Consider the following 12,916-nt stretch of genomic DNA (forward strand, 5'->3'; position numbering starts at 1 on the left):
ACTGCTAAATGAAACAAGCAAGCAGTGATGACAGCACAGTGGTAAAAAACACTGACCAGGCATGTAGTCAGGAATACACATCCATACTTGAAGTAGAAAAAGCCATCAAAGGCTTGAAATGTGGAAAGGCAGCAGGAGTAGTATTCGACCAGAAATGCTAAAGTATGGTGGTATAAGAGTCTTACAGTGGCTGCACTGCATAGTTCAGAAAGCCTGGACAGAGGGACGAATTCTCGATGATTGGAGTAGAGCTCTCGTAGTACCCATATATAAAAATGGAAATAAAACTGAATGTGAGAATTACAGAGGTATTTCCCTACTTAGTGTTCCTGGCAAGATCTATGCAAGTATACTTGAGAATCGTTTGCGAAGAATTGTGGAAGAAAAGCTTGGTGAAGAACAAGCTGGATTCAGGCCAATTAGAGGCTGTCAGGATCAGATCTTCGCTTTACGACAAATAGTCGAGAAAGCATGGGAATATAACAAATATCTGTATTTAAGATTTGTCGATTTGGAAAAGGCATATGACAAGGTGCCAAGAGAGAAGCTATTCAATATGCTGCAGTTATATGCTGTCAATGGGGGCATTATATCGAGCAATACTTAGTCTGCATTTGAGTTGTAAGTCAGCAGTTAGAATTGAAGGAAGTACAGGAAGATGGTTTAATGTTAAATCTGGTGTGAGACAAGGATGTACATTATCCCCTCTGTTATTCATTATCTATATGGATCACATTATGAAGGAAAGTGGTATTAAACTGGATATCAAAATTGGAGATGTTAATGTCAGCTCTTTGCTTTATGCAGATGATGTTATACTTCTAAATAAATCCGCTACAAGTCTGCAAGATTCTCTGACTAAATTGAATAACTGTTGCAATAGATATGGTATGAAGGTCAGCAATAAAAAGACAAAGACAATGAAAATAGGCAGAATCATTGAAAATGTCAACTGTGTTGTGAATGGAGAATCTGTGGAACAAGTAAAACATTTCAGCTACTTAGGCACGATTTTTAGTGAAGATGGTAAATTAAATATAGAAATAGACAACAGAATCAGCAAAGCTGGTATGGTGGGAAGTCAATGGAATAAATTCATATGGAATAAGAAAGAAATTAGTCGGAACACTAAATTAGCTGTATACAAGACAGTGTTCAAACCAGTTTTAACTTATGGATCTGAGAGCTGGGTCATAAGTAAAACACTTGACCAAAGACTAGAGACCACAGATATGAGAGTCCTGAGAAAGATTAGAGGCGTGAACAGATGGCATCAATGGCAATATCATATTAAAAATGAGGATATTAGGAAAGAACTTGACATTGTCAGCATCCAGGAATGTGTTAGCAGAGCTAATCTCAGGTGGTATGGTCACTTAAACAGAATGGGTGAAGAAAGATTAGCAAAACAAGTGTTCTCTGCCAGGTTGGCAGGAAAACGACCCAGAGGAAGACCAAGATATAGGTGGATTGATATGGTACAAAGTGCGTTAGACGATAGAAATATAAGATCTGATAATGTTGGAGTCTTGACAAGTAACAGACTGATTTGGAGGAAAATTGTAGATAGGAAGTTAATAATGATGTAATTTTTTTTCATGTAATACTATCACATCCTGTACACCCCTTGAGGTGTACAGGATATGATAGTATTACATGAAAAAGGTACATGGCAGGAATTTGATGATGATGATATCAGCAGAACAGCTAATATGTCCATAACAATTTAAATTATAAACCAGAAATCATAAACATGGCTGGAGAAATGAATCTTGTGTCATTAGAAAATGCAAGGAAAAAGGAAAATTCTGAACCTGACAAGAGGATGTATAATATTTAACATTTTTTTTTTGGAGAAGAGGGGAGGTGGGGAATACAGATCAATTCTGCATTACCTTGTATATAAAGAATAGTTATCTGACAGATATTTTCTGATAAGGCTGGTCTGTGAAAGTAAGTCATTAATTTGATTTTTGATTAAGTTGATTTTTAATTTTACTGAAAATCTCCTTGACAAAATGATCAGATGTGTTCGATAACAAAAAGTGAAAGTGTATCCTGTATTCATTTATTATTCCATCAGAAATTTGCATTCATCAACTGTCTTAAGCAATTAATGAATATAAATTTTTAATGGAAGCTTGAAGTATGAGCTTGGCTCATAGAAATTTACAGCAGCAAAATACTTATCATTAATTTTGAAGAAAGCAAAATATTTAACTTACCATCAGCATTAAAGTATAAAGTTGCATCAAGAGCTAGCTCAGATATTTCCTTATCATCATCATGAATAAGTGTGTAACCATTGTGCGACCATTGTCTCACTTGAACCCTGCATCTTGAAGTGGATGTAATGTTTGGGTCATTATTCGTTTTCATCTTATTATTCTCCGCATTCTGAAATAACCTTCTTTCATTAGTTCTATTATTTCCATTACACTTTCTTTTGCTGTTTATTTTTTTGTTTTCTGCATCTTCTTCACTCTCTTCACTTTCACTTGCTTGTCTTGCAGTCAATTCATGTAATGAAAGTCCTGTTAAATTAGATATTGTAAGAAACATGGCTTCTGACTGTAGCACTTGTAGGCATTCTTGAACTACAGAAGGATATGCATCTTCTTCTGCTAATTCAAATCTCCTATAAATGAAAAATTCCATTCATTTTTTATTTCTCTCTAAACACATCTCACAAATAGAATACAACCAACTATTACTAACTAGCTGCAGTGATTTGAGTCTTTTCTTATCTGAATAAGAGATCTCAAACCATTTTCAAATAATATATGTGGGGTGTTATTATCAGTGTCCTGAAAATAACATTTTTAATGTAAGACCTTTTGCCTTAGAGGAAGAAAATGATCAATCAAGTAAGTAAATTAACTTTGAAAGAGAAAAAAAAAATGTTACTACATATGATTAAGTGATTTCAAACTTTTAATTGGCTGTTAGTGAATACATCTGAAATGAGTGAACAAAGTTCCATGAAAAATAGATCATCTACAGTATTTTAGTAATACAGATAAACTAAGGATTACATGCTGTAAAAATTTCACTAAAATGAAATTATCCAATAACAAAAACTTACTGAAAAAATATAGTGTAAAAGTTCATCAACTTGTATCAATACCAGTCAAATGCATATCCTATTCTCTTAAATACATTTCATTTTATTTTGCACTAGTGAATACAAGATACATCTCAGCCTGAATGTATTCAATGCCTATACTAGCTTGGATTAGTTTTGCTCAAACCTTCTTGAATGCTAACCAATGTCAAGTTGCATACTAATGTCTTGTCTTTTTTATACGATGCTTCCAATGATGCCATCTGTTCATCACTCTCCATTTTTTTCAAAATTTTCTTATCTGTGATCTCTAGCATTTAATCAACTGTTTCATTTCTAACTCCGCTCTCAGATCCATCATTTAAACTAGTTTGAATGCTCTCTTGTATACTGCTAGATTAGAGTTCTCACTAAATTCTTCTCTTATTCCATAAAAATCTATTTATCATTGCTCCCTGCCAGCTTTATTTATTCCTTTATCTATTTCTGAATTAAATTTATGATCTTCACTAGCAGTTGTACCTAAATAGCTGAAGTAATTTAGCTATTTAGGTACAACTAATATGATGTTACTTTTGCATTTATCCTATTTATTATGCTTAGGTAGTTGTTTATTGAAGCAAGAACAGTAAAGATCATAACTCAGGGCTCGACAAATTATGCAAACCCTACTTGGAATGCAAAAAATTTACTCGCTCAAGAATCCCCCCCCCATTTTTTAATGAGTCCGAATAAGTTAATAGGGGATACACACACACACACACACACACACACACACACACAGGTAACCCTCATATAACGCAGATATTAGGAATTCCACAGAAATGCCGTGTTATATAAATTGAGTTATGCGAGACTCAGATCACATAGAAAAAGTAGGGTTATGTTCCGAAATTGTTTTTTTTTTTTTTAATTATATAAACAACAGTGACATATGCAACAAAAAAAAATATTTTTATTTGATTCAGGTAATTCATGTAAGTTAAGAAAACATATAAACTTTGAAACAATACATAGTATAAACTTATAAAAATTACAAATTGTATGCAAACTTCATTGCACATAGTGCATATTTTTAATCGTCATCAGTGTCTTCAAAACTAACATTTCATAAATGTTCTTTATTTATTAGTGGCCGGATGCTGTCATCACTTGAAATCTCTTGGAAATCATTTGTATAATTCTCATTGCATACTTCAGCTGGTTTAGTTATCAAGAAGTCAGAAATAAGACTTTGCTTACCACTATGTTGCAATTTTTTATTAAGTTCATAATATAAAGCTAAACAAATATCCATTGTCTCGCGAATTCTCTGGACCGCTCCATTGAGGGATTATTATCCGTAAAATAACTTCCTAACTTTCTTGCTAAGTCCAATCCTTCTGCTAATTTCTTTAAACTGAATTCTTTAATGGATTCATCACAATCAGAATCATTGGCAGAACTTTCCCTGCCATTTGGTTCGACGTCATCTATTAATTGTATCAGTTCCTCCTCATTTAAATCTGTTTCCCCATCAATTAATTCACTAATTTCGTTTTCAACCATATGGCAAAAGCCCTTTAAGTGGCCATTACTATAAAAATAAATTTTTTACATAAAAAAGCATTACATATTGTATGTAACACAACAGAAAATAAAGTGCTCAGCTTGAGATTAACATACTTATGATTTTTAATGCGCTTTCCTGGCAGAAAATGAAGACAATTTTCAACAATAAACACTTTATAGGGTAAACAACTGAAGTACATGCATGCTAAAGGGTATTTCCCTTAATATAAATTCGCTACTTATAACTACATGTGCGATATGGGCAGATGCAAATTTAACAAAGTTAAAATTTGATTTTTATGTTGGATGGTGAAAAATATATGAAAAGATAAAAGGTTTCTACAATTTGTAGAACGTGTTATACTGAAACAGCGTTGTATAAGTACGCGTTGAACAAGGGTTTCTACAATTTGTAAAAAGCATTATATCGAAACTGTGTTATACGAGGGTTACCTGTATATATAAACACATCTCACAGATATGTCCAATATATACAAATAAATCAATGGGGGGGGGGGTCTGCAAAATAATTATATTGTTAATTTACTAATTTTATTTTTAATATTTTTCAAACTTTTTTAAAATTTTTATTAAATAAAAATATTCTATTTTGTCCAGTCTGTGGCAACTTGCCAGCTACAAAATCTACTTAGCATGGGTGAGCGTATTTGTCAAGCCTTGGTCATAATGCACCATTCCAAAGTTACAGTAGTATAAAAGGTAATAAAAAAATATGAATAGGTAAATAACTAAATAATATATTATACAATGCACAAGAAAAAAATAATAAATAATTGAGCTAAGCTCTATTTTTGACTTCATAAAAATTTTCCAGGTCTGATATAACATCTGCATGAGTAAATATGTCTTAGCCAGATTAGTAAAAACTGCATTTCTCCAGAACACTGCATATGGCAAAGACAAGTGTTACAATGTTCACTCATGGGTAAATCATCAGCTGTTAAATATTTGTTTTTCTTATTTAAAACCTTATTCCATTAAAATCCTACCGGCTGTTGTATTGTTAGGTCGTTACTTTCTCTATATTTTACTACTTTATATCTTCCTATTCTATCTTTCTATCGCTATTTTACTTCTTCAGATATCGGGCCTAATATACTTATATCTAGGACTGTTTCCTCTTTGGATACTGGCAAATTTATTTTATGCTGCTCCAGCCAGTATCCTATAGTAGAAAAGGATCCTTACTCAGGGAGACAATACTAGATTCTGAGGCTTTCTTACACAATATCTTACTTTAACACTGCCATATAGATTCAGTTTATTGCAGTCGTGACCTAAATCTATAATTATATATGCTGTCTAATTCCTTCCCGCCAAAATAGGTTCTATTTTTATAAGTGGTAGTTTGGAATCGTAATCAGGCATGACTCAGGTTTAAGTAAATATGACATATTTATTGGAATATCTAAACAGAATACACAAAATTTCATACACTCGATTTGACTCAATACTAAATAAATAACTCGAGTTAAGAAATTAACATACTCTAAATTAAATCAAAGGTTAAGAAACATCATAAAACACAGTAATTGAAAATTGAGATAGATTGCAAATGATATGAAGTTCAGTTAAATTTCCTTTCTGTAATGCTATTCATAAGATAATATAAACAAACATTCTTATGTTACTCAGTTACTATAAATTCACTATTCTAGTCTTGTTAAGTTAATTTTATCACAAACAACACAAAAGATCTCTTCTAAACAATTCTTCTTATTCTCAAAAGAGGTTAACTATCTAATTAGGGACTGTTCACAAAGTTCTTTAAAAAATGTTCTTAATTTACATACACATATAATCTTCTTTCTTCTAAGGAATATTATACACAAAATAGAGTAATTTTACTTTACCGAACTTTTTCCCACGTCTTTCAGCACCACGTGTACGTCTGGTTACTTCTTGTCTATTGGCTGTCCTTATGGCAACATAGGGGTTATGCTATCTTCATGATTTCTGCCAAAAATGGACTCGAATCTCTGCATTTCAGGATACATTTCGATGGGACTTTTCAGCGACGGCTTGACTCTACTAGGACTAGAAATTTTACCTTCAGCTCTGCGTGGAATCCTACTCCATTCTTAAGAAAGTGCGCTGTCCGACATCTTATCTTAGCACACACGCTTCATCCCCCCCACCCACCTTTACGTGAACTACCTGCTAACTTCCGAACCACCAAGCAGGAAAACGATATGACAAGAGAGATAGCCCGATACAGCACTCGCCCCTTTATATTCTTCGTTAGAGCGCCCCCTTTTTCGGAGTCCCTTTTGCACATGACCCATCTCTTTTCTCCCCTTCTGTTCATTCCTTGCTCTCCCGACGCTGTTATGCCCTTGTATTTATGGAATTCGCATCAATATACGTTCCACGTAAGCTACTGCCACCAGCGTTATGCTGGACACGTGTACTTGTATACTTTCTAAGAATTATTACTTAGTCTCTATATGGTGACTCAGAATCACTCTAATGAGCTAAAGTGAGGCTTAAATTAATATTAACAAAATTCCTCCTTTAAAACACTCTCTAACTCGATCTTAGTATAATCACAACAGATTAAAATACATGGAACATAAGATAAAAATTGCAAATTTAAACATAAAGTGAAGAAGTTTCACTTTTGATTTCAGCTGATGTGCAGGAATTTCTCTTTGTTAGTAAGTATGTTAGATTCTGAATGAATTATTTCTTTGCAAGATTCCTTCATTCAGGATCTAACACAGCTATCAATAAATAAGAATGTGAAAAGGACTGTGACCTATGGGGAGCCTAACAAGCACAACTTTCTTCTGCTACTGTTTTAACCATAGACCAGATTGCCAATGCTTAATTTCAGACCTAATTTCATGCCTATTATGTGTTAGTGCTTCCTGCCAGGATTTGATGTACTCTACAGAAGACTGACAAACAGTATGTGAAGAAAGTATGAGCTGATGCATCTGCAGTCTCATTTCCCTTAATTCCAAAGTGGCTATGTATCCAGCATAAATGAACATCAAAAATAAGGGCATTCATTTGAATTAGTAATTGGCGAAGATCATAAAGCACTGGATGTGGATTATACAGAATGAGGAACAGCCTGTAAAGAACTCAACGAATCTGTATAACTCATACATTTTTGGTAGGATATTTTGGCTGGAAACAATGCAATGCAGTTAAGAAAATTAACAACAAAACCAACACAGGTCTTAAATCTCAAACTGTCAGTATAGGCAAGTAAGAAATCAGAGTACTCCATTCGGTGTGCATTAAACAGCTACAATTAGAATGATAGAGTATGTGACTTTCTTAGCTAGTTTAGTTAGATGTCACATCTAACTGTATGTGACAAATCTGCCACAGAGGAGTACTATCAAGTTCAGAGCAAATATTGTTTGTTGGCATTCATTCATGCCAATGGCTTGCATAATCTCTTTCACATGCATATCAAACATGCAAATATAGAATACTGAACTTCCCAACATAGGCAAAAGTATTAGTCCATGTGGTATGCTTAGCCAATGGCTATTTTTAGGACATAGTTAAGTGACAACAGTTTCCACCACAGTGATATAGCAGGTTCATTTGCTTTGAAATACAGATGATGTGCAAAATGCCCTAATAGCTATTCTTATATTCTGATGATGGATAGGATCCAAAATCACAGGATAATCTCTCTTTCTCTCTTGTGCACTTGTTTAATATCTATAATCTTTATTATGCACTTGTTTGAGCAAACAGGTGCACAATATAGAGTGAGGATAGAGTGCAAAGGATATTCAATGCTCTCTTGCACTTTCTTTTAGTTAATGAAGATGCACAAGGAATGTAAAATGTCAAAAATGAATTCCAAAAACTTGGGTTTTGTTGTTACAGGATAATAGTTTGTTCCATCATTAAATGTGTGTCTGGTTGATAAATGGCTTTTCAGCAGAGATGTACAAAGACATGCTGCAAACCTGAACCTATCGCTAAGAGGCCACAAACAGATACAATCAGTTGTTTGATGAAGATATCGTTCAGTGATACTCAAGTTACAAGAATGACAAAAAAATTGTAAAGTCATCAACATACAGTTCATTGCTTACTATAGGAGGAAGTTCAGTGAGTGAGTTTACTATGATGGTGAAGAATGCCTCACTTAAGACAGCTTTGGGAACATCCTCTTCTTCAATAATATACTTCCCACTTGGGTTTGAAGGATTCAGCTAGAAAATAGTAAGTTTTTAATAAAAATAAAGATATCCCTTGAGATCTAGAATAATGAGGTCTTTTAATTCAATATCTCCATGTCAAGGAAGTTTAAAAGTTCAGGAGGCATATATTATAGACGTTTCTAGATGGATCAAATTATCTCTCATGTTGGTGCCTACAAAAGCACATTATTGGTTAGAGAAATTATCACAGCTTTTTAAATAACAAGAGGTCTGGCACATTAGATGTTTTCTCCAATACCTTATAAAGACAGCTGATCAGAGTGATAGATCAGAAATTCTTTGCTTGTGTTGGATCTTTTTCTAGTTTCAGAAAAGCAATGACAACTGGCTGGGCCATGAATCTGGACAATCCTCCTCAGTAAGAATTCTATTTTACAGTAAGAGGAGGAAATTCACAGAAGATGATAGGAAATGTTGTATCATCTCATAATGGATGTTATCGATTTCTGTTATTCCTTAGCAAATATCTGAATGTATGGTTCTAGCCCATCGATATAAAGTTAAGCTGCTGTTTCTCTTGTGTTCTTTCAATATCAAAAATTCAGGAGAATATGAAGCAATTGCTGAGATTCCAGAGCAGTGTTGAGCTGGACAGGTTGAAAGGGAATATGATTGCCAACAAGGAATGCTAGTCCTTCATGAGAGGGTCCTCAGGGTCCGTTATTGTGTTTAATTTATATTCAGTGGATACAGAAATATCCATTTTTTTCCATGGAGGTGTCTGGTGGGTATCATAATTTTCTCAACTGGGTTCATTTTATTCAGCATTCTCATTTTGGAAGTTGCTTCAGGAGTAAGACCATCAATGCACTCCAAAGGAAGCACAACAAAGTTCACACAGCTCTAGGATAAATACAGAACAAAGAAATTAAATTATCCAAGGGAATCATTAAAGGAGGCTTGCTAATTCCCATCCTATTTAATTTAGTCATGGATGAATAATAAAAGAATGAATGGAAAAGTGTAAAATATGAATTAAAAATGAAAAATTAAGAATAATTGGATATGTTGATGATATAATCTTACTGGCAAGATGAAGATGATCTGCAAAGATTACTGAATATGTTCAATAATACAGTAGAAAAGAAAATATAAAGATATCAATAGAAAAATACTAAACAAAGACAGCTGTCAAGGAACCCATAAGATGTAAATTAAAACTCATAAGGAAAATAACTGAACTGGTTTAGTAAGATAAAATATTTAGGAATAGAAATAAACAGCTATGGGATCACACAAAATGAAGCACAACAAGCAATAAAAGGTAGGTAGTAGAATATCTGGCTACCCCAATAGCCTCATTTGGAAATTAAGAACATAAATAAATAAACAAGTCCGCACAGTTAGCCTTGTGGCTGTGCACTTCGCAACCATATGCCTGGGGAAGGAGTGTCCTAGGGGTTTGATTCCCGTCGATGACGTAAGGAGCTTAAGGATCTTTCTCAGCCATAGCCAAGTTAGCTGGTCTTGGGTGTGCACAGTAGGGGTTTTTTCCCCAGTTTATCCTGAGGTTTTTCATCCTGCAAAGCAGGCAAACCAGCCTTGAGAACTCAACACTAGAGGACATAGGATACACCGGGGTACAGGACTGACCATCTTATCCTGTGAATGGTTTGAGGTCCGATGATTAATAAACCCTCGACACCGCAAGGTAAAAGAAGGAAAAGGAAGATAAATAAAGAAAAATAAGTATCTACAAAGGAGTAGTCAGATCAGTAATAACATAGGCAGCAATTACAAAAATTAGACAAATTAATGAAACCCCTGAAGTAAAAACATTAAGAAAAATTTAAGGTGTAACACACATAAGACACATCTCAGTCACTCTTTTATTCTCTCCTATTTCCTAGCCTGGAAATTATCCAGTAAAGAAAGGAAACAAATCTTTACTATCTAATAACCCCCTAATTTCACTCACTTCAGTTCCATTGAAAGTAATGGATAAAACTATTAACACCCATCTTCTATAATTAATTTAGTTTAATCCTTTATCCAAGTGTAAGCAAACAAAGTTTGCACCTGAAGCATCTTCAGGACTGAGGCAACTCATGGTAAAGGTGGACCAAGCTCTCATCCCTCCTTGTCTTAGTATCTCCCATTATGCAAAGCACATCTCCTTGCAGCCATGTATAATATGAGCAAATGAGCGGCTCAGCAGAGCCGCTCATTTGCTCATATGTCACCTGAGGGATAACAGCAACAGCCGTGCCTCAGTTAACAGCATTGCATTCATCACCCAAGCTTCCAACTGGTTTCGACCTTTATTGAGGCCTTGTCAGGAGGAGCCAGACCCAGAGGTGGTGATACCAAGGTGGGGCAATGGAGAAGTCATATTCACCTATATGCATTAAGGGAAGAGTCACTACCCAGATCGGTTTCGACCTTTATTGAATGTTCAAGTACAGGTCAAACCTCAGTGTTGTTCTCCTCAGTAACAGGCTCCCCTGCCACTGAGAAGAACTCTCAGTGTTGCCTCTACCCCCCGTGGGAAGCTTACCCCCACCACTCGGCAGAGCTGCTCATTTGCTCATATATCATCTGAGGGGTAACAGCAACAGCCGTGCCTCAGTTAACAGCATTGCCATTCATCACCCAAGCTTCCAACTGGTTTCGACCTTTATTGAGGTCTCATCAGGGGGAGCCAGACCCAGAGGTGGTGATACCAAGGTGGAAGCAATGGAGAAGTCATATTTACCTATACGAGTTGCCAAAAGGTGTCTCACCTTATTATAAAATCACTCTGGATTTAGAGAAAGATGTTGGAAGTTTTTTCCCATTTGGTTAGACTATACTAAATTTAGTTTAATCCTTTATCCAAGTGTAAGCAAACAAAGTTTGCACCTGAAGTATCTTCAGGACTGAGGCAACTCATGGTAAAGGTAGACCAAGCTCTCATCACTCCTTGTCTTAGTATCTCCCATAATGCAAAGCAGACATGTATAATGCTATGCATTAAGGGAAGGGCTACTACCAGTTTCGACCTTTATTGAGGTCTCATCAGTGGGAACCAGACCCAGAGGTGATGATACCAAGGTGGAAGCAATGAAGAAGTCATATTTACCTATACGAGTTGCCAAAAGATGTCTCACCTTATTATTAAATCACTCTGGATTTAGAGAAAGATGTGGGAATTTTTTTTCACTTGGTTGGACTATAATAAATTTAGTTTAATCCTTTATCCATTATGGGAGATACTATGGGAGGCATTATACTAAGACAAGGAATGATAAGAGCTTGGTCCACCTTTACCACAAGTTGCTTCAGTCCTGAAGATACTTCAGGCGCAAACTTTGTTTGCTTACACTTGGATAAAGGATTAAACTAAATTTATTATAGTCTAACCAAGTGGGAAAAAACTTCTCACATCTTTCTCTAAATCCAGAGTGATTTAATAATAAGGTGAGACACCTTTTGGCAACTCGTATAGGTGAATATGACTTCTCCATTGCTTCCACCTTGGTATCACCACCACTTAGTCTGGCTCCAACTGATGAGACCTCAATAAAGGTCGAAACTGGTAGTGGCCCTTCTCTTAATGCATAGCATTATACATGTCTGCAAGGAGATGTGCTTTGCATTATGGGAGATACTAAGACAAGGAGTGGTGAGAGTTTGCCTCAGTCCTGAAGATACTTCAGGCACAAACTTTGTTTGCTTACACTTGGATAAAGGATTAAACTAAATTTATTATAGTCTAACCAAGTGGGGAAAAACTTCCCACATCTTTCTCTAAATCCAGAGTGATTTAATAATAAGGTGAGACACCTTTTGGCAACTCGTATTGGTAAATATGACTTCTCCATTGCTTCCACCTTGGTATCACCACCACTTGGTCTGGCTCCCACTGATGAGACCTGAATAAAGGTCGAAACTGGTAGTGGCCCTTCTCTTAATGCATAGCATTATACGTGTGCACAAGGAGATGTGCTTTGCATTATGGGAGATATTGAGACAAGGAGTGGTGAGAGCTTGGTCCACCTTGACCACGAGTTGCTTCAGTCCTGAAGATACTGCAGGCGCAAACTTTGTTTGCTTACATTTGGATAAAGGATTAAATTAAATTTATTATAGTCTAACCAAGTGG

General features: G+C 35.2%; 1 protein-coding gene across 3 annotated transcripts in view; it reads right to left on the reverse strand.

Moving 5' to 3' along the window:
• Positions 1 to 12,916, reverse strand: part of sud1 (Prolyl 3-hydroxylase sud1) — a 232,918-nt gene that overhangs the window by 31,564 nt on the left and 188,438 nt on the right. For all 3 annotated transcript variants that reach the window (XM_090410657.1, XM_090410658.1, XM_090410660.1), the window contains exon 12: positions 2,226 to 2,638. In XM_090410657.1, the coding sequence (XP_090266783.1) occupies positions 2,226 to 2,638 (413 nt within the window). The remainder of the gene's footprint in view (positions 1 to 2,225; positions 2,639 to 12,916) is intronic.

The sequence above is a fragment of the Typopeltis vanoorti genome, chromosome 20, assembly GCF_054136105.1.
Source record: "Typopeltis vanoorti isolate ZY-2024b chromosome 20, IOZ_Tvanoo_1.0, whole genome shotgun sequence".
Classification (NCBI taxonomy): domain Eukaryota; kingdom Metazoa; phylum Arthropoda; class Arachnida; order Uropygi; family Thelyphonidae; genus Typopeltis; species Typopeltis vanoorti.